The sequence below is a fragment of the Meriones unguiculatus genome, chromosome 12 (genome assembly GCF_030254825.1).
Source record: "Meriones unguiculatus strain TT.TT164.6M chromosome 12, Bangor_MerUng_6.1, whole genome shotgun sequence".
NCBI lineage: Eukaryota > Metazoa > Chordata > Mammalia > Rodentia > Muridae > Meriones > Meriones unguiculatus.
In genome coordinates, this window is record NC_083360.1 from 44,599,306 (window position 1) to 44,619,128 (window position 19,823).

Genomic DNA, 19,823 nt, shown 5'->3' on the forward strand with positions numbered 1-19,823 from the left:
TGCTTACAAAACTGGACCAGATTTCTTGCCAAGAGTCTCAGGTAAAGCCCTTTCAAATGAAAACTCACATTTATCTAAGCCAAAAGCTAGAGGGTAGGGGGCCCTTAGGGTTTTCCTGGATATCTGACTCTAGACTTTGCATAATCTTCAGAACAGTAAACAATTTTTCCCATTCTCTAACTATACCATAGCATCATAAGCCCCAGTGTCAGCCCCAAAGCAGAATCAGAGGTGAATCCTTTAGCCATTCCACAGAAAGAAAAACAGAATTCAAAACCATCTCAAAATAAAAGAATGGCAACTGGAGAGCTCTATGCCAAGGCACTGGCTGTGCAAGGTTCTCTGGCCAGCACCAAATGTGCATGTTTCTAACACACACGGGCAGCAAGATCCCTATTAGCATGTCCATCTGCAGAAGGCATGGGCATGGACAGTGGAAGCCAGCCCACATTTGGACTGTTGTTGACCTCGTTTTCCCCCCCGCAGCTGCTACAACAAATAGCAGTTTCAGGGAGGACGGGAGGGTGGGAGGGTGGACACATGTGTATGAGCTGTGTGAGCAGGGGCCAGAGGTCAACTTTGGGCATCTTCCTCTATTGATCTCAACTTTGTTTTTTGAGCAGTTGGCCTTTGTCACTGAACCTGAGGCTGCCTTGTCAGCAAGTCTCAGGGATCCGCAGTTCTTAACCCTCACTCAGCATTGCAGTGAAAAACTCGTGCCTTTGTACCCTGTTTCCTTTTTCTTTCTTTCTTTTTTTTTTTGTGTGTGTGGGGGTGCTAGAGATCCAAACTCTATTTCCATGATTGCAAAGCAAGTGCTTTAATCAATGAGCCATCTCCCTAGCCCAACTGCAGCTCTTTGAAGGAACAGTATGATCTTCAAAGTCCACAATTAGAATCCTCAGAGGAAAGGCATTGCCACTAAATTGTGCTATTGGGAGCACAAAAGTTCTTCTTTTAAGAAGCACAGTACTTATTTTATTTCCGTTGTTCATGTGACCATGAAGAAGAAGGAGGGACTTAATGGGCTGGGCTGCAAGATTCCTTTCTTCTAGCTGTATATATCAAATTGTTGAGAGGCACTTACTGTCAAATCTGAAGGCTGAGCTCAACCCTCAGGGCCTACATAGTGAAAGGAGAGAACCAACTCCCACAAATTGTCCTCTGACCACTACATGTTCACTGAGATATATGTACGTGTATGTACATTGTACACACAACGCACATTGGGGAGGGAGAGTGCATGGATGTAATAAGCAATAAGATAACAAGTACAGGTAGTATTCATTCTGAGGGAAGAGTTTGGAATATGCCCATCACTACTCACTTCAAGTTCAGTGAATCTTGAACACCATTTATTACAAATTTGAATTTCACTGCAATTCCTAGCATCCCTCAACGCTCTATATTTTATTTTATTAAACAGCAGTCACATGTCCTTCATCTCTTCCTGGGGCCAATCATGTATTGTTGTGTACCTTGCCCTTGATGAAATGTCCTTCTGGGAGGCTCTTCTTGACCTAGTGCCCACTTTACTGAGGCCTTGAAGCTCAGCAGTCAACCATAGTGAAGTGTTCATTATGATACAGCTAAAGGGATGCCTTCAAGTGTTTTATTTAATAATTCAAATTCTGTCATACCTCATGCAACAAAGATCACATAGCAAAAAGCTCTCTCATGCTCATTATTCTACACAGGGTCTGAGGGTATTGTGGGTTTTGGTCTTTGGTTTTTTGTTTCTTTGTTTTTGTTTTGCTATTTTTTGTTTGTTTCCCACAAGGAACAACTGTAAGAATTTCTGCAGATATTCTCATTTGAGTTTGGGGGAAATATAACTCTAATTTTCCAGTCAATTGCATAATACATAGCTAATTTACCTTGGATTTTTCCAGATTTCTTGATTATTTTATTTTATAGGATTCTTACCTTTGCAGCATTTTCATCAGTTAAAATGCCGTTTTGAGGCTAACTTCCACAAATCACCTCTCAAAAGGGATCATTTTATGCGGTTGAAATTTCCCATATTGCTTGTGGAAAACAACAGAATGCACTCCAAACCCACAACACCCTCAGTCTGTGAAGTGTCCTGAGTTCCTCCCTAGACGAATGAACATAAAGGAAGTCTTTGCTTTGTGACCTTTATTAGACGAGGTAAAACAAAATCGCAATGCTTAAAATAATTAAATCATACATACTAAAATATTGAAAGCATCCTCTTAGCTGTATAATAACACAATATTATGATAATCATTCCACTGCGGTTTGGATAACTGTTTCCCAAAGACCCACCCATGTGTACAAGGATTTGTTCCCAAGCCTACTGGAAAGTGGTAAGATCATTAGGAATGAGGTGAGTTTATCAGGAGAAAGTTAGGTCATTGGGGCCACTCCCCTGAAGGAGTGGAATAAGACTAGGTCTTATTCTACTTTCTTCTTCCTCTTTGCTTTCCAAATGCTATGAAGTTAATAAGAATCCTCTAGACACTTTCTCCTGTTATATACTGTAAACACCACAGGCCCAACCAAGGCAACAGGGCCAATTGACCATGCAGTGAAACTTTTAAAACTATGAGCCAAAATAAACTTTTCTTCCTTAAAAATTGATTATGTTAGGTATTTTATCACAGCCACAAAAAAAAAAAACCTGATTAACACAATCCTCCAAGATGGGAGTGGTAAATCATAACTATAACTTCAATATTTTGAAGGTAGAGGCAAGACAATCATGAGTTCAAGTTCATCCTCAACTACACAGCACGTTCAAGAATTTTCTAGACATTGTCACAAACAAGTGAACAAATAAATATACAAATGCTCTCATTCTACCATTTATTACAGTTCATAGACAGTGGAACCAGACAAAATTTGTTGATTTGGAGAGCAAACAAGGCTATTTCATCCAGTCTTGACAGCAGCACTTCCTACTTCTGCTTCCTTCAAAGCCATATCGTGATCAGGCTATATTCTATATGCCTACAGAGTCTATGAAGTCATATGCCGTCCTTTATTCATTTTGCAGAACTGCATCTGCTCCCTCCCAGTAAATTTCAGACTTTAAGTCATAATAAGATTAGGCAAAGTTATAAGCCTTTGTGCTTTCAGTTTACTCTCTATTTGAAATAAGCCAGAATAACAACACATTCAGCATGAGCTACAACATAGTGTGTAGTATGTTAAGAGCCCTGAACCAAAATTTATCAAGAAACATACCTGAGTACATACATGCAAATATAGAAAAAGAAAGCCAAAGGAGAAAGAAGTGGGAACAGTAAGATCTGTAGACAGGAACTCCACAAGGAGAGCAACAGAACCAACATATCTCAGCACAGGGGTCTTTCCTGAGACTGATACCCCAACCAAGGAATATGCATGGAGATAACCTAAGACTCCTGCACAGATGTAGCCCATGGCAGTTCAGTATCCAAGTGGGTTCCATTATAATGGGAACAGGGACTGTCTCTGACATGAACTGATTGGTCTGCTCTTTAATTACCTCCCCCTGAGGGGAAAGCAGCATTACCAGGCCACAGAAGAAGACAATGAAGCCACTCCTAATGAGACCTAATTGACTAGGATCAGAAGGAAGGAAAAGTAGACCTTCCCTATCAGTGGACTTGGGGAGGGGCATGCAGGCAGAAGGTGGAGGAAGGGAGAGATTGGGACAGGAGGAGAAAGAGAACCACAGGGGGGATACAAAGTGAATAAAGTGTAATTAATAAAGAATTTTTAAAAAGTGAGTTCCAGGACATCCAGGGCTACACAGAGAAACCCTGTCTCTAAAAACAAAACCAAACAAAATAAAAAAGAAAACAACAAACAAAAAACTGCATAAGCAGCCCCAAACCACATTTGTATACAGAATTCAGCTGGTAGGTTTCTAGGCTTGTGTCTATAGGCAGTAATATCCTGAAATAAAAATGAATGTTTTGTACAAAGTCTCTGAAAGTCAGTTGTAAAAATCTTTACTAAGGAGAAAGCTTTATGCAGGGCTCAGAAAATTCCTAGGTCCTAACAAAGTAATGAGTACATCAACCATGATAAATGCTGGCATGCAAAAATGTAATCAATCATTCTTGCTCTTAATAAAAATTGTATTTATTTTCAGAAAAGATCTTCTATGTAGGCCAAGCTACTCAGAACTTATTATGTAGATCAGGCTTGCTTCAGACTTAACATCCTTCTACCTAAACACCTTGAGAGCTGAAATTGTAGGCTGAAGCCACCATACATGGATTAATAACCTTTAAAGCAGTTTTAGACTCATAGAAAACTTGTGCAAAGAGTAGACTGAGTTACCATCCAGTTACACAGCCTGCTCCAGAGTTGAACCCTGCCCAGGGTAGCACGTCCCTTACAAACAATGAATCTATATTGACACATAGTTCTCCACCGATATCCATATCTAATTTTATGTTTTCCTCTATTGTACATTCTGTAGATATTTACAAGTATAAAATGAATATATCTGTCACTGGAGTAGCTCACAGGATCATTTCACTGGCTTAAGAATGCTTGGTGCTTCACCTATTAACAATTTCCTTCTTTTTGCTGCTAACCACTGAGCTTTTTGCTTCCTAGTGCTTTTGTGTTTTTCACAATGTCACAGAACTGTAACCATAAAATACATAACCTTGGCAAACTGTCTTTGTTTTGTTGTTGTTGTTTGTTTTTACATAGAAATATGCACTTAAGTTTCCATCATGTGTTTTTATGGTTTGCCATCTCATTCCTTTTTAGCATAGAATATTGTTCCATTGTGTGTATCAATCAAAATGTATTCATTTACTAATTTACAGAGGAACCTTTGGTTGTTTCAGGGTTGGCGTGCTAGGACTGAATCTATCATGAGCATACATTTGCATGTGTGTGTAAGATTTCAATTCATTTGGGTAAATATCAAAAAGAGCAATTTATGGGTTAAGTGTGTATAGCTTCATGAACAATCAACAAACTGTCCTCTCCTGGGGCAGGTCCACTTTACATTCCCACAATCAGTGAATGAGAATTTCTCTGGTTCCACATTCTTGCCACATTGTTGCTGACTATGCTTTAAACCTTAGCCATTTTAACAGGTGTAGTAGATCTCTCTCTCTCTCTCTCTCTCTCTCTCTCGGTTTATAATCTCCCAACTACATTCTATGCTGAGTATTTTGATATGGTCATTTGTGATATGTATATACATATTTTTTTATTTGTGGGGTGTCTGTTCAGGACTATGGCTCATTTTCAGTCACATTATTTAGTTGTTACTTTTCTATTTTTAGATTTTATTATTATTGCTCTTGTGAATGTGTTTGTATGTGTAAGACTGGAGGGGGCACATGTATGCCACATTGTGCTTGGGTAGGTCAGAGGACAACTCTGTGAAGTTCTCTCCTTTCACCTGTATATATCTTCTGGGTGTCTACCCAGGTCAGCTTCAAGCTCTGAGTCACCCAGAAGAGCTGTTACTGTAAACTTTGAAGCATTTAGATAACATTTTTTTTGTTGGGTATCCTCCTCATAGCAAAACGTTTTTAATTTCAATCAAACTCAATTTATCAATTAATTATTTCATTGGCAACTTTAGTATTATGTCTAAAATATAATCCATGCTTAGGGCCACCTAAATTTCTACTATATTATTTTTCAGAAGGCGATGCCACATTTTTGACTTGTAAATATCTCATTCTTCCAAAGTTGAAAAGCCAGATGTGTTGCCCCACTGAATAACTTTTGTTCTTTGTCTCCTTCAATGCAGTGTTCAGCGGTAGCTATTCTGCCTCCTCATGGAAATTTGTCAATCATGTTGTTGATATCCACACAATGACTTCGTGGTATTGAAGTGGTGTGCCATCAATTGAAGATACAGCTAGACAGGTTTATCATTTTAACACCAGTGGTCGTCCAAGCAAGGCTGGAATATTTCTTTATTTATTTATCTCTTCTTTAGTATTGTTCATCAGAATTTATGGGTTTTCTTAGGACTACAGTTTGCACACATTTTAAAAGAAACATACCAATCATTCCATTTTGAGGGGTGCTAATAGTTATAGTAATGATTTCTCAATTTACATTCCAATTGCTCCTTGCTGGTTTATAGAAAATAGATTGACATCTCAACATTAACTACAAGTCGTACAATCTTGCTTTAATTGCCTATTGCTTACAGTAGATTTGTTTGTCCATTTTCAAGGGGATGTAGGGCAATCAGATTTCTACATAGATGGTCACAATACCTCAGAGCACAGTCAATGTTCTATCTTTATTCACAACAGTATATATTTCATTTATCATTGAGCCATTAAATTAATTGACTTGTGATAAAATGTTGAAACTGGTGATGAAATACATCTTTGCCTTCTGTCTCACTACAGCAGGCATATTTTTAATTTCTCATCATTAAGCATGATGTTAATCAAAGGATATTTTTGTAGATCATCTATCAAAATGAGGGTATCCTCTTTTTCTCTTGGTTTACTGAGAATTTTCATCACCAGTGGATGCAGGCTTTTGTCAGTGATTTAATTGTATCTGATGACATGGCCAGAGGGTTTTACATTTTAGCCTCTGTACCCTTCCCCATCTCTCTACCTCTGCTCTTCCCTGCTACATCCTTCTGCCTCCAGTATTCTCCCCACCTCCACTGTGATATCACGTGTTTCCTTTTGCCTCTCAACAAAGGGAAATAAAATAGTTCCAGTTTTCTGCCCCTTACCTATGCTTACTTTCTCTTAAATGCACATATATATCAATTAGAATTTTGTGTCATATTTACTTTCCTGTTGCTTTGATAAAAACCCTCTGGAAAAGGTAACTAAGGGAAAATGGCTGATTTTGACCCATATCTTGATACCTTCAAGGTAGCATCCATCAGGACAGGGAAGTGAAGGAGACAAGAGCTTAGAGCAGCCAGTCAGGAAGCTGTAATGAATGTTATGAGTCCAGCTAACTTTCTCCTTTTTATGTGCTCCAGCCCAGGGAATGGGTCTGTTCTCAACGGCTAGACTTGCCACTCTTTTTGAGCTGGTCAAGATAAGCTACAACAGTCTTGCCCAGAGGGTAACCAGACCTAGATAATACCTCACCTGTGCATTCAGAGGCTTGTCTCCAAGGTGATCTTAGATTATATCAATTAGACACCACCAACCATCATAGACAGGATCCACATGTGGGAAAAAGCACACGGTGTTTGTCTTCTTAAGCCTGAGTTACCTCACTTATTACACCTTCCAGCTTGAGCCATCTTATAATTTTCATAATGTCCTTTTATCTTTATGACAATAAAGTCCACTGTACTTACATACCGTGTTTCCAGTGTCTGTGTGTTAGCTTATGAATGCCTAAAACGATTCCATTTCTTTGCTGTTGTAAAAAAGTGGCAATGAACATGGATATGCAAGGATCTCTGTGATAGGTTGTGGAATCTTTGGGTTTATTCTAGAAGTGATATAGTTGAGTCATGTGGTGATTCTAATTTTACTGTTTTGTTGTTGCGGTTGTTGTTGTTTTGTTTTGTCAGGAACTTCTACACTGATTTCTGTGGTTGCTGTACCAGTTCACACTCCCACCAACCACGAATAAGGATGATGGCCATTTTGGTGAGATGGGATCTAAGAAGTTTTATTTGCATTTCCCCAATGGCTAAGGATGTTGACTACTTTAAAAATATTTGTTGGCCATTTGGTTTTGTCATTGTAAATTTTCCGTTCAGTTCATTGATCCATTTATTTATTGGCAATTTTTGTTTTTAATTCTTATGTCTCTTTAGGTAGTCTACATGTTAACTCCTTATTTGAAGAATAGCTGCCAAACATTTTTTTCTCATTTTGTAACTTGTTTTATTGCTCCACTGGTAGTTTCTTCAATTGTGCAAAGCTTTTTAATTTCATACAATCCCATTTGTCAATTCTGGGCACATCATTGGGGTGCTGTTCAGAAATATTTGTCTATTCCTTTATCCTGAAGTGTGTTCCATAGCCGTTTCAAGTTTTTAATTAAGATCCTTGAGCCATTTCAAACCAACTGCTGTTCAGGGAGAGAGGTGTGGATCTGGTTTCACTCCTCTGCAGATGGCTATCTACATTGGCCAGAAACATTTGTGAAAAGGCCATTTTAATGTTAGGGTTTAGAGCTTATTATCTGCTTGTTTGGTTTGGTTTGGTTTGGTTTGGTTTGGTTTGGTTTGGTTTGGTTTCCAGTGCATGTTTTTAATGACTTGGTCAAAGATTATGTGTCCATAGCTTTATGGTTTTATCTCTGGGTCTTCTAGTGTGTTGTGATGGCCTATGAGTCTTTTTGTGCCAGTATCAACCTGTCTTTGCCACTACCAATGTATAGTACACTTTGAAGTCAGGTAATGTGACACCACTGGCTGTGTTCTTTATGCTCAGAGTTGCTTTGACTATGCATGCTATTTTGTTCCCATAGCCCTTTTAAGTTTCTTTTCTCCTAGTACTATGGAGAGCATCATTGCAATATTATTGGAACTGCACTGAATCTATAGATTGTTTTTGATAGACTAGTCACCTTCACAATATTTATTCTGCCAATACAGGAACACAAATAATTTTTCTATCGTCTTATGTCTTTCAATTTCTTCAGTGTCTTAATTTTTTCCTTCTAAAATTATTTCTCTTGCTTGGTTGGAGACATGATTCTTTTATATAGATAGGGTTTTTCTAGCTCTCCCATAGGTAAGGTTAGCCTCCAGAATGGCTTTATGGCCTTTTCTTGCCTTGGACTTCTGAAGAATAGATACAGCATGCCTATTGAGAGTTGTTGCTGTGGCTTAGGTATTTATTCTACTAGATATTTTCTATTCTTGCTAAATTTGTGGTTTGGTGTCAGATATTAACTTGTAGAAAATCTCAGTCACCATTACTTTAAGTGGTTCTGCTTCTGTCTCTTTTCTGATATCCACATCACACATTATACCTTTAGTAGATGCTCCATAGCTCTTCAATATTTTTCTCTGGTTTTTTCCCTCTAACTCTCTAGGCTTCTTACTTTGATTTTTCATTTTTGGAAGTATCTATTGACTTACCCTAAAGTTTATAGATTCCTTCTTCAGACAAACCTGGTACACTAAATTCACTGATGACATTTCTCATTTCACCTACAAGTTTATTTTTTCTTTAATCTCTAGCTTTTCTCTTTGAACCATTCATGGTTTTTCTCTCTGTTGACACTATCATTTTCTCTTAAATGCTGTCTACATTTTCCCACTAAAAGTAATGCTGTAGTACATTTATCATGGCTGTGGTTTTGTTTGCTTATTTTTAAAATTCTGGTCTGATCACTACAGTCTTTGAAAAGACTGTTAGGCCCCTTGTTGTCCATGCTGACACTGAACTTCTGTGCTCAAGATCTCCTTCTTTCTTGGCCTCCTGAGTAACTGAGACTATACTTTTTGTTGAAGAGTAGATATGATGTACTTAGATAGGGAGAACTATAGAAATGAGGCTTTTAGTAGGTACCAGTAGGGTGTGGAGAGACATGACAGATCCCATAGCATCACCATATGTCTCAGCTCTTCAGTGAGCAGTTGTCTCTGGACTGTGAACTTCATACATGCTTCATAGATCCTCATTCTCACCCAAGATACCTAGAGGAAGTTAAAGAAGTGTATTCCTTTACTCCAACTGTGATAAACTCTGCTAAAAGCTCCTGTAGATTGTACCCCTGATAATCTTCTCCAGGCAGAAGGACAATGATTGTCTCCAAGCTTTTGCAGTGTAGATCTGGTAGGTCTCTTAGAAATAAAACTCACCTTAGTGTTCCATCCCTGGAACCTTCCCCAAAGTGGGTCCCTGCGGAGTTTGTAACTCACGGGCATTTCCATACTAAGACTAGAATGTGTCAATTCCCTTCAGGGTTTCCTAGCCAGGCACTGTTTTCCTCATGAGCTGCACTTCCCTGAGTCCACCTCTCTGTGTCTAAACTCTCTTGAGCAGAGAGATTTGCCTTTCTATCCCACTTTTCTGGTGGATGGATCTAGGAATGGTTGACTCTTCAATTTCTTCAGCCCAGCTTGTAGTTAGGATGGAGTGACCACTCTGCCTTATTTAGCATCATGAAACCCTCCACTTCCAGATCTTAGTGGCAAGAGGAAAAGCACTTTCCAAGTTTGTGTCAGCATTTTCCCCCATGAGATGGCCACTCAGAGTCAAATGACCCAACAATAATGAATACAATACGTGGCCTAGAACAGCCGCCGAGTCCGCTATCCCGGGGCTAGTAAACGGCAGCAGGAATAACGGAGAGCAGTAACCCTTGTCGTGCGGAAATAGGCTTACTAGTGTCCATAGGACAAAATTCTGAGTATGTAAATGGACAAAAAATTTTAGAAAATAACTCTCAAACTCTTAACACCCAACAGCTTTTTTGATGCAAATTGTTAGCAGATTCTTGGGTCTCCTTAAAACACATCCGTAAGGAACTACTATGTGCCTCCACCTTTAGATGGAAATTTATTTTAGAAAAAAACTTTTTTCCATAATATTAGAATTTTAATCATAATTTCCCTTAGCATTTACTGCTCCTATGGAAAAAAAAAGCAAAGAAAACTCTAGATAAGTACATGAAACTCTGGGGTCAGTTTTACTCTTAGATAGATTCCGAGTATGTCTTTTAAGATGTTTGCAAACTTTGAAATCTGCCACTCTCCTTTGTTTTCCTTCCTTGTGTTTTCTTTCAAAACTAAATTTTATTTTACCTCAATCATCATAAAACAGGAACAAAAGGAAAAAAAATTATACATGTGTTCATAAGTGAGCGTAACAAAAACCACAGTCAATTTAAATCAATACAGATGATTTGATACATGTTCCCTTTGGAACATTGGGGACTCCAATTATGTGTGGGCACATAGGGGGGTTTTGAAGAGTTGTCAGCATTTTGTGAATTCTCTACTTATACTCCTATGGCAAGAAAAAAAATAAAAGAAAGGAGAAAGAAAACAGGAGGCTAAGCGCCTTTTATCTAAGATGTGACTTAAGGCTGAGGAATCATTGCAGCCAAAGAGGCAGGAAGATTTTAAGAGCCAGGGGCCATGGATGACTAGAAGGAAGCTGTGTCATCTGCAGACAGCAGGGCAGAATGAATTCACAACATATGAATTCACAACGCTTGAGTCAGGACGTGCAGACCTGCACAGAGTCAAGGAAGACAAAATTCTATCCTGGATCAGGGAGAGGATCACAAAATCTCACCCCTAGGTGAAGAACTGTTGGTAATGGCTTGCTTCTGAAATAGGGAAGTCATATTTTTTTAGGGGTGAAGCCCTGGTGGGTGGAGCACCATGAATCCAAGAGTGTATGTATAGCACAGATTGTACTTGATGAAAAACAGTCAAAGGTCATGAAGTTGGGTAGGTTGGGAAATAGGGATGGGATCTGCAAGGAGTCGAGGCAGAAGGGGAATATGATTTTAATACATTGTACACAATTCTCAACTAATGAAAATGAAAAAATAAACTCCCAAAACATGAGAAAGAGGCCCTCATAGCTTTACCTACTTGCCTATCTCCATACAACTGTCTTTTCTTCCATGGAATGTATGATTTGGGGAAACTCAATTTCATGTTATTCTTAGGAAAGAGTAAACTCTTATTCAACACACCATACTCAAAAGCTTGTTATGTAGCCATTCATCAGAGAAATTGCTCATTAGTGTATCTGCCAGCGAATACACAGCCTGTGGTGTAAAAATGGGCACACAGGAGGGCTTTGTTGTGAAAAGTGATCCTAACACGTGCTGGATCACACTTCAAAGCAGCCTTGTTTCTATACACCCATAATCATGGACCTTTTGCTCTGTACATGCTGTCACACCCTAGGGTACCAAGAAATGCTATGTCAAAAACTCAGTTCAGATGAAAGGCTATTGTATGGTGTAGATTGTAGCAATTTTACTCTACATACAGTTGTCTGCTCTTGTAGAAGAAGAATGTTATAATACAGAAAACAAAAACGTTTTACTATTCTCCCACCATCATCCCTTAGCATATGAGATTCAAGTGTGTGTTTGGGCTGTACTGTGTTTGAATATTTGATTTTTAAAGTCAATGTCTTGAGTCTCTTTAAAAAAAAATTAACTGAATTTTAGCATGGGATTAGGATGAAATTTTCCAAAATGACCATAAATATATTTTTTCTATTTTGTTCATTGAGGTCTGTAAAACGAAATATTAGTTAACCCTGAACAGTGTCACAGATGCTCTATATCCAGAATCAAGTATGCAGTCAAGATCTAATTGTTAACAATAAACAAATTCATCTTATTATCACACAAAGCTGCTTTAATATTTAATAAATGGTAAAGTCATGTGTGTGCCAAAGAGTCATCAGAGTCATCTTAACATTGCATTATGGTCTATCATTAGTAAATGTTTGATTTGCATTATATATATATATATATATATATATATATATATATATATATCCAAAGTTACATAAAAACTTCTGTGGAAAACGTTGCCAGTGGGAAAAGTTTCAGAAGCCTTGCTCTACCTCACAGTGAAGGTTTTAGGGTATGAGGACGGACTCCCACACAGGCTGGGTGAAATGCCCCATTCAAGATGCCAGCTGCAAAACTTGGGCAGCAGCCCTGTCTTTGCTGGGTGGGAAAGAAATTTGGGAGTGCCTCCCTTGTAGCTGCATAAAAAAGGCTGGCCTGCACATCACTGGTTAGCAGTGACTCCTGCTAAGAGGGAGACCAAAGGGGCTTAAATTCGGGACCAAGGGATTTCTCTCTGGAAGAACTGGGAGATTCTAGCTCTTAAATGGGAGCAGGGGACGTTTCTCGCATAATTAGAAGCAATGACATTAGTTGGTCTTCGCTGAAGGAATTTAGGTGATGCTTCTGCAGTTCAGGGACACAGCATTTCTACTGGCCAAATTCTACGTGAACTTACCTGGCAATTTGACTCTTGGTGTGTGGTTCAGCAAGCTTGGGTAACTGGAGGCTGGTAACTGCTCTAAAGATAAGCCAACTGTTGTTTGTGTCAAGTCTTTGCTTTCATGAAGGAATCTGCCTTTGCTATCCAAGCACTTCTGGCTGGTTCTAGGTGTAGAAAATGCCATGTTTTAGCTCACCAACACTCATGCATTCATTCAGCAAACATTTGCTGTGCCCCTTCTCAGTGCCCGGAGTTGGCTATCCTCCTTTCAGGAGACGTGGAGGGTTCTTGATGGGCTCTGAAGGACCCTTGGACTTCTGAGTGCCACTTCAGACATAGGGCACCCCCTCTCTGCCTGCGCGGCTGGGAACTCCGCCTCCTAGCCAGCCTGACCCTCCTGAGATCCCTCTGCCCGGGAGAAGTTATGGAAAATAAGTGGCGCAGCGTCCCTGTCCTCATCTGTGTCATTTTCTAGCCTGTGCTCTAGAGTTTGGCCAGTTTGTACCCGAGGTGGATTAAAGTTGCTCAGTAAATTGAAAGAAAGAAGGGAAAGAAGAAAGTGGGAGAGACAGAGGGAGGGAAGGGGACCCTGACATAGATTTGTCTGGACCGTCTAAGTCTTGAAATGCTGCGGAGAGAAGTTTCCACTCAAATTAACCTCAAAGGTCAGCTGCTGCCCCGCTGCACGCAGCCGGGAGTCAGCCCAGAGCCTGGTCCGGTGACGGCCGAGGCCATCAACCACCACCTTCCGGTCACTGGTTGCTTTCGATCCTCGAGGCGAGTGCTTCCTCCCTCCTGACATTCTCCTCCTCCTCGCTCCTCCCGATCCCTCCTTCTCGGTCTAGTCCCTCCTCCTCCCGCCCAGCTTCCCCACGTCCCGACCCGTGCGAGCTAGACGTCTGGGCAGCCCGGGCTCAGCGCGCAGCAGCCTCCCTCCGCTTCCCGCACCGTGCGCTCGCCCCGGGCCAGGGTGTCTGGAGCGAGTCCCGGAGGCCACCACCTCCTAGACCAACCGGTCACCTGGACGCGCGCCTGAGTCCAGGTCGCGTCGCTGTCGACGCGGTCACCGCGCACCGCTGTAGGACTCCGTCGGTCTCGGATTAAAACCGGAGAGCCGGAGCCAACCTCTCCTGGGCAGAGATGCGACCCTCGGGGACGGCGAGAGTGGCGCCGTGGGTGCTGCTGGCCGCGCTCTGCGCCTCAGGTGGGGCGCTGGAGGAAAAGAAAGGTAAGGGCGTGACCCGCCGGTCCGCGCCCCCTGCGGAGCGCGCTCGCCCCGACCCAGCCCTCCGCGCCCGGCTTCGCGTCCCCCGCCGCCCGCTTCCACCGTCTCCCAAAGGCGACGCGGAAGATAGAAGGGGCGCGACTGGGGCGGCCGGAGGGAGGGGACCCGGCTGCGGTCGGAGGGGCTGCCCAAGCAGCGTGGGAACCGCGGCGGTGCGCTCCGGGGCTCCCGGCCGCTCCCAACTTAGTTGCCTCACTTTTCTGCGCTCGGTAGGCGTTCGGAGCGGAAACGTGGTGCGGGGTAGCGCGGGGCGACTGGCATCGGCGCACGTGCGCACTCAGAGCTGAGGGACCCGGGAGCCGCTCGGGGGGCGGGCATGTCCCACCCGCACAGTCCCGGAGTTTGGGGACTGGAGGAAGCGCCAACCTGCTGGAACCACTGAGACAGGCGGTTTCCTGAGCGCGCCCTCTGCACCTCTCTTCTCCGCCAGGGTTCCCTCTGGACCTGGCAGCTTGAATCCCAATGGGGCTTGTAGGTTTCTGCGTGCCCTTTTGCGGGCGTGGAGCTGCATCAATGATCTGGGAGGGTTGGAGATATCTCTGTCACTAACCATCTGGGACCCCTTGGAAAAGATGGTATTGGTGGTGATTTGTTTCTTCGTTAGAAAAAAAGAGGGCGGGGGGGAGGGGGAGGAGTGGGGTGGGTCGGTCCCGCCTCTCGGGCATAAAGCATGCCAGGGACCTGCCAGGCTAGGTGCACTGGTTGGGGACCAGGGCTTCCTGCCAGACTGGAGCTAATCTCACAGGGTGGTTGCTTCCCTGGGATCCCCAGTTTCCCTTTCCCAGAAGCTAGGGCTTCAGGAGCATGTCTGGGCTTCCAAATGGTATGGCTGGTCGTCTTGTGGCAGCTGGGTCCTTGTGCATCGTTCACCCGCGATGCTTCGAAACGAGGTCCACAGCAAACTTTCCCCGTGTTATGCGAGACTTTCCCTCTTGTTTTTTTTTTTTTTTTTTCTTTTAAATTTTCCCCTTATGATTGATATTGGGCCAACTAAAATATAACCCGTAATTAAAAAGAAACAGATTAATGTCCATGGATCACATGTGCCAACTGTCCAGACGGAACATGAACAAGTCTGGCTTCATGACTACCAGACCATAAACCCACTTGACACGAGAAACATGCCTCGGAAGGTTTAATTGCACAATTTCAAAATCCAGCCGCTCGGGTTCCAAGAGTCAGGTCTGCACTTGCTGGCTGTTGATGTCATAGGCACCCCAGTTGGAGTTGGGGGTTGGTGCTTTTGTTGGAGGGGGCGTAAGGCTCCCTTTCCCAAACTTAACTACACTATGAAATCATTTGGGATTAAAAAATCAACAAACCAAACAAACTAAGCCCCTCCTCCAGTGCTTGGCTCCAACTCCATACATTCAGATTTCACTAGCCTATTGTGAGAATTACATTTTCTTTTTTTAAACTCTTGTGTATTTGGTTTGAGACTCAACGGCATAAACGGAAAATTGGTAACATCTACAGGAAGACTAGAGTCTGGGCAACCTTGCAGAACAGGAGAAAGAAGGGTTGATGTCAGCAATCAGTAATGGGGTCAGCTTTTCTCCTACCTTCCTTAGCTGAATGGTTCCCCTCCCCCTGTGATAGCTAGATAGCAAACTCTAGGGCTCCTCAGTTGGGTGACCTCTGCCCCTGCCCATGAGACTCTTTCTCCTAATTTTCAATTTCCCTTTAGAGACCCTGTAGAATATCACTTTTTCTCACTTCAGAACTGTGCCAAGCTCTTTGATGTTACTGTTTTGAGCACTGTTAGTGGTTGCAGATTTGTTTCTGGGTAAAATAAAAAATGCCACTTCATTTGCCTGTTTGTATGGTAGTCACTTAAAACCAAATGCTTCTGGGTATAGTAGTAAAAGTAGCAGACAAATGTCCATCTGTTAAAGTAACATAAAGGGCAGGTCATTGAAAACATGAGACAATTTTTCTGCAACATAGTGATAAGGGATTTGTTTGTTTAATTGGTCAGTTTTCTTCCAGGCTGGCTTCCTTTAGTGAGGTGGGGTTTATCCTTCTCTCTAGTCTCTGGTATCATCTGTACTTGGCCTCAGAGCAGAAGACAATGGGACATTGCTTTAAGTATATTGTCAGTCCTCGCATTACATGCGCTGAGTGGAGGCCCTCATCATTTGTGTGGAACCTGTGCAGAGAGAACTGTAGTGATTTTCTTCCACTGCTAGTAAGAAGTGATGTCAAGAGTCAAGGTCCTGCCACCTCCAAAACCGCCTCATTTTATGGGGTCCAGGCTACATTAGGTGTGTAAAGAACTCAGGTTTGAGGATAGATGGAGGAGAGGAAACAGGCTATTGAGGATGAGTCCCTGTCTGAAGCTTGCTTGTTCAGTGGCCTGCTCTCTTGTTGAGGGAAGCTGTGGTCTTCTGGGTTGCCTTTAAAGGAGGCAGTGGAGGCACCAAAACAAGATCTGGGCAGAGATTGGCTTCCTATATGAGCAAGCTCCTCCTGTGCCATGGCAGGGATTGCACTGTTTTGGAAGAGATTCTGTATACAGAGCAAATGAGGAGAGTAAGGATTCTCAGCCTAAATTCCTTGTAGACATTAGCCTGCCCTGGTGCTATCTGTGAAGACACTGGAATTCAGAAGGCTGGGTTTATTAAAGACAACAATAGTGGGATTCCAATGGCTACCTTCTCAGGTGATGGCCACCATCCTTCTCTCTCTCTCTTCTCTTCTCTCCCACCCCCTCTCTGTCTTTGTCTCTCAGAGGACTGAGTCTTGCAAAGCCTAGGCCTGCCTTCATAAACAGGAAGCCTATGTCTTCATTCCAGGTCTAGGTTAGGTGGAAAGTCCCATTGAAACTCCAGGCTTTCGAGATCACCTTTCTAGAGTCACTGAATGTTTATTGCTTGCCTCAGATGTGCCAGCCATTATGATTTTGAAGGGGGATCCTAATGGTTTCTATTATTACTTCTAAATATGTGTAGTTCTTGAAATCAGTAGTTAAACATTGGTGACCTGCTTTTCAAATGTGTAAAGGATGCCTGTACTCTGGATGTCTTTGCTGTGTGCACATTCACAGCAGTAGAACATGAAGTTATCTGAAATCAGGTGATAGCACCAATAGACTGAGCAGCTGCACTTGGCTTTGGGTACTTAACCTCATAATCCATAACTTTTTTAAAGACAAAAAAGTGCTGGATTTGGCATCTTGATCTCTAAAGGCTCTATCACTGTCTAATGCCTGGCCCTCTTGACAGGCCACATGCTAAGAATGATGTTCACTCATAGCAGCTCCAGTAGCTGGCCTAGAAACTATGTGGGGACTATCACCGGGTGAAATGCCTGTTTTCGAGTTTGCATTTTTGGATGAGTTCTTCCAGGACAGACCTAAACTCCAGGTACTTCTCCAACTATATCCATTAACAGCAGGCTAGACTTAAAGTTTGGGACATCATATGTCTCGTTTGTATCCCTAGATATTCTGCAATTTCACTGCTATTGAAAAGTCAGCACACATGAGCTGCTTTATACAATTATGTAAGACAATCAGAATTGTTTGCTTTTTGAGTAGAAGGACACTCATTGGCACCTAAAACTGTTGTTTTACATTTTTCTTTATATTTCAACCATGATGTATAATTTGTGCTGTACCATCTATATTTGAGGCATGAGGAGGAGTTGGGTCATTATGACCCTTCAGTGTCTAAAAATCATTTAGTAGAAGAGTGAAAGGTCATAAGTAAATGTGCAATGGAGTCATAGAAAAAATGCACAGGACAATGGATGTTTTTTAAGACTTAGGTTTGCTTTTAATTCTACCTGGGGAGGAGACCAATAAAAATCCTAAATAGAAAATGAGAACAGGCCAAAGGTATTACAGAAGTGACATTGAGAGTCAAGTTCTGGAAAGCAGGAGTAGGTCAAGGCAACAGGAAGAGAGGGACTGCCCTATACAGTTCCATAGAGCTCCATTAATTTTGGATCTTACTCTGTATGAGAGGACTCATTGCAGAAGCTTGAAGAACTGGGGAAGTGGTTTGTCCATATGTCTCCAAAATATGTGAAGCCTGGATTGTTGAGTATCAGCAGAAATGGGGAGATGGGTCACTGCTACAGGTGAGATGAAGCAAGATTAAGGAGCTTGAAAGACAAGTGTCTGGGAAACTGGGTCTGGAGGCAGATCTGACAGAGTCATGGGGAACAAAGAGGGGAAACTGAGAATGCCAGCTCAAGACAAAAACTTCCGTCCTGGAAGTCTTAGTAGGTAATGAATCCATGCAAAGGGGCTGGAAAGTTAAGAAATCACAGAGAATGGGAGCTGAGTAGGGATTTACTGGTTAGATATATTGAGTGTAAAGTATTGAGATGGGAACATGTATGAGGCAGTAGACTATAAAGCAGCAGGGCCTACCATCCCTTTATTAGCTGTTTCCACTTCTGTCAAAGTCATTGGTCTTAGAACCACTAGCCCCACAGTAACCTCTTGTCAGATGCTCACCATCACAGCAGTGTTAAACCTGCCAGGGCTGCAGATTTCTCCCTTCTTTCTGTATTAGCATAGGCTTAAGTTATCAATCTTAGCTGCAGTTCAGTAACTGATGTACAACGATTAGGCATGTTGGAAGCCATAATGTTTGTAAATTGCAGCACACCCTTCAGTGCAGATCACCATTTCTTAAGTCATCATCAAATATGTTTTGTACGGTAATAACAAAGTGCAAAGGCTTTCTGAGAGGTTCCCAAGCATGTCAGAGTGTGGGAGCAGCCATCTCTACCAGCACAGCCCATTGTGGATGTATCAGAGGAATGAGAGAATGGTGCTTACTTTCAGAGGACCTACATCTTGATTGAGCTGGTGGGGGTATGTGTGCACAGCACCCTGCAGGCCAGTGTTTGACAACAGATGTGATTTGAGACTTCAATTAAAGCATACAAAAGAGATAGCCTAATTCTGCCCACAGAGGAGCAGTTTCTCAGAAAGAGATGGTGTGGCTGAATCTCCACAAGATTGCTGCCAGTCTCAAAGAAAGGAAAAAGAATGTGGAAACTCGGATAGTCCCAGCACCAGCCAGCAACCTGCCTTTGCTTCTCTTCTGTAACCCAGAATTCTGTTATAGTGAGTGCTAATCATTGGTACTTTTTTTTTGGTTGGTTGGTTTTTCTTAAACACTTTAAAGAAAGTTATTACATCAAAAGTAAAGTGCCTTGAGTGAGAATTGGCACAATTTAAACATTGAACAGAAGTGACACATTTTAAAATAAATGCTATTATTTAATAAGTAACAAGAAAACAAGAAGAATTAACTAGACTCTCTAGGCTGTAGTTGAAAGCTTTTAAAGTCTTCTATATAATAGCATTCTCCCCCTAAACCTTGCTGTGAATAAACAAAATGATAAATTTACATGCTTTATGAAATGCCTGCTATGGAATTCAAAGCAGTCACCGTCTTCTTAACCATAGGCACAATAAATATGTCTCCCAAATTAAGCTATTGCTACTTATGAATTGGAAGATGCATTAGTTTTACACATTCCCCTGTTTTTTGCACAGACCATTTAGAAATAAATAGGTAAATTCATAACAAATAAGGAAAAATATGACTACTGGCATTACCACTTGGGCACCCATGCCTGTGTGTAAGAAGGAATGTAACTAAGGACCTCTGTGAACTTCGCAGGTGTTTCAAGAGA

The 19,823-nt window shown here is 41.9% G+C and overlaps 1 protein-coding gene and 1 long non-coding RNA gene across 2 annotated transcripts in view; one reads left to right on the plus strand and one right to left on the minus strand.

Moving 5' to 3' along the window:
• Positions 1 to 5,932: 5,932 nt before the first annotated feature.
• On the minus strand, positions 5,933 to 14,021 carry LOC132646819 (uncharacterized). The gene is made up of 3 exons (XR_009585124.1): positions 13,901 to 14,021; positions 12,896 to 13,044; positions 5,933 to 9,586 (listed from the first exon to the last, which is right to left on the minus strand). It is a non-coding gene; the product is annotated as an uncharacterized LOC132646819 (long non-coding RNA).
• Positions 13,676 to 19,823, plus strand: part of Egfr (epidermal growth factor receptor) — a 167,311-nt gene continuing 161,163 nt past the window's right edge. The window contains exon 1 of the mRNA XM_060365703.1: positions 13,676 to 14,108. Within this exon, the coding sequence (XP_060221686.1) occupies positions 14,021 to 14,108 (88 nt within the window). The 5' untranslated portion in view covers positions 13,676 to 14,020. The remainder of the gene's footprint in view (positions 14,109 to 19,823) is intronic.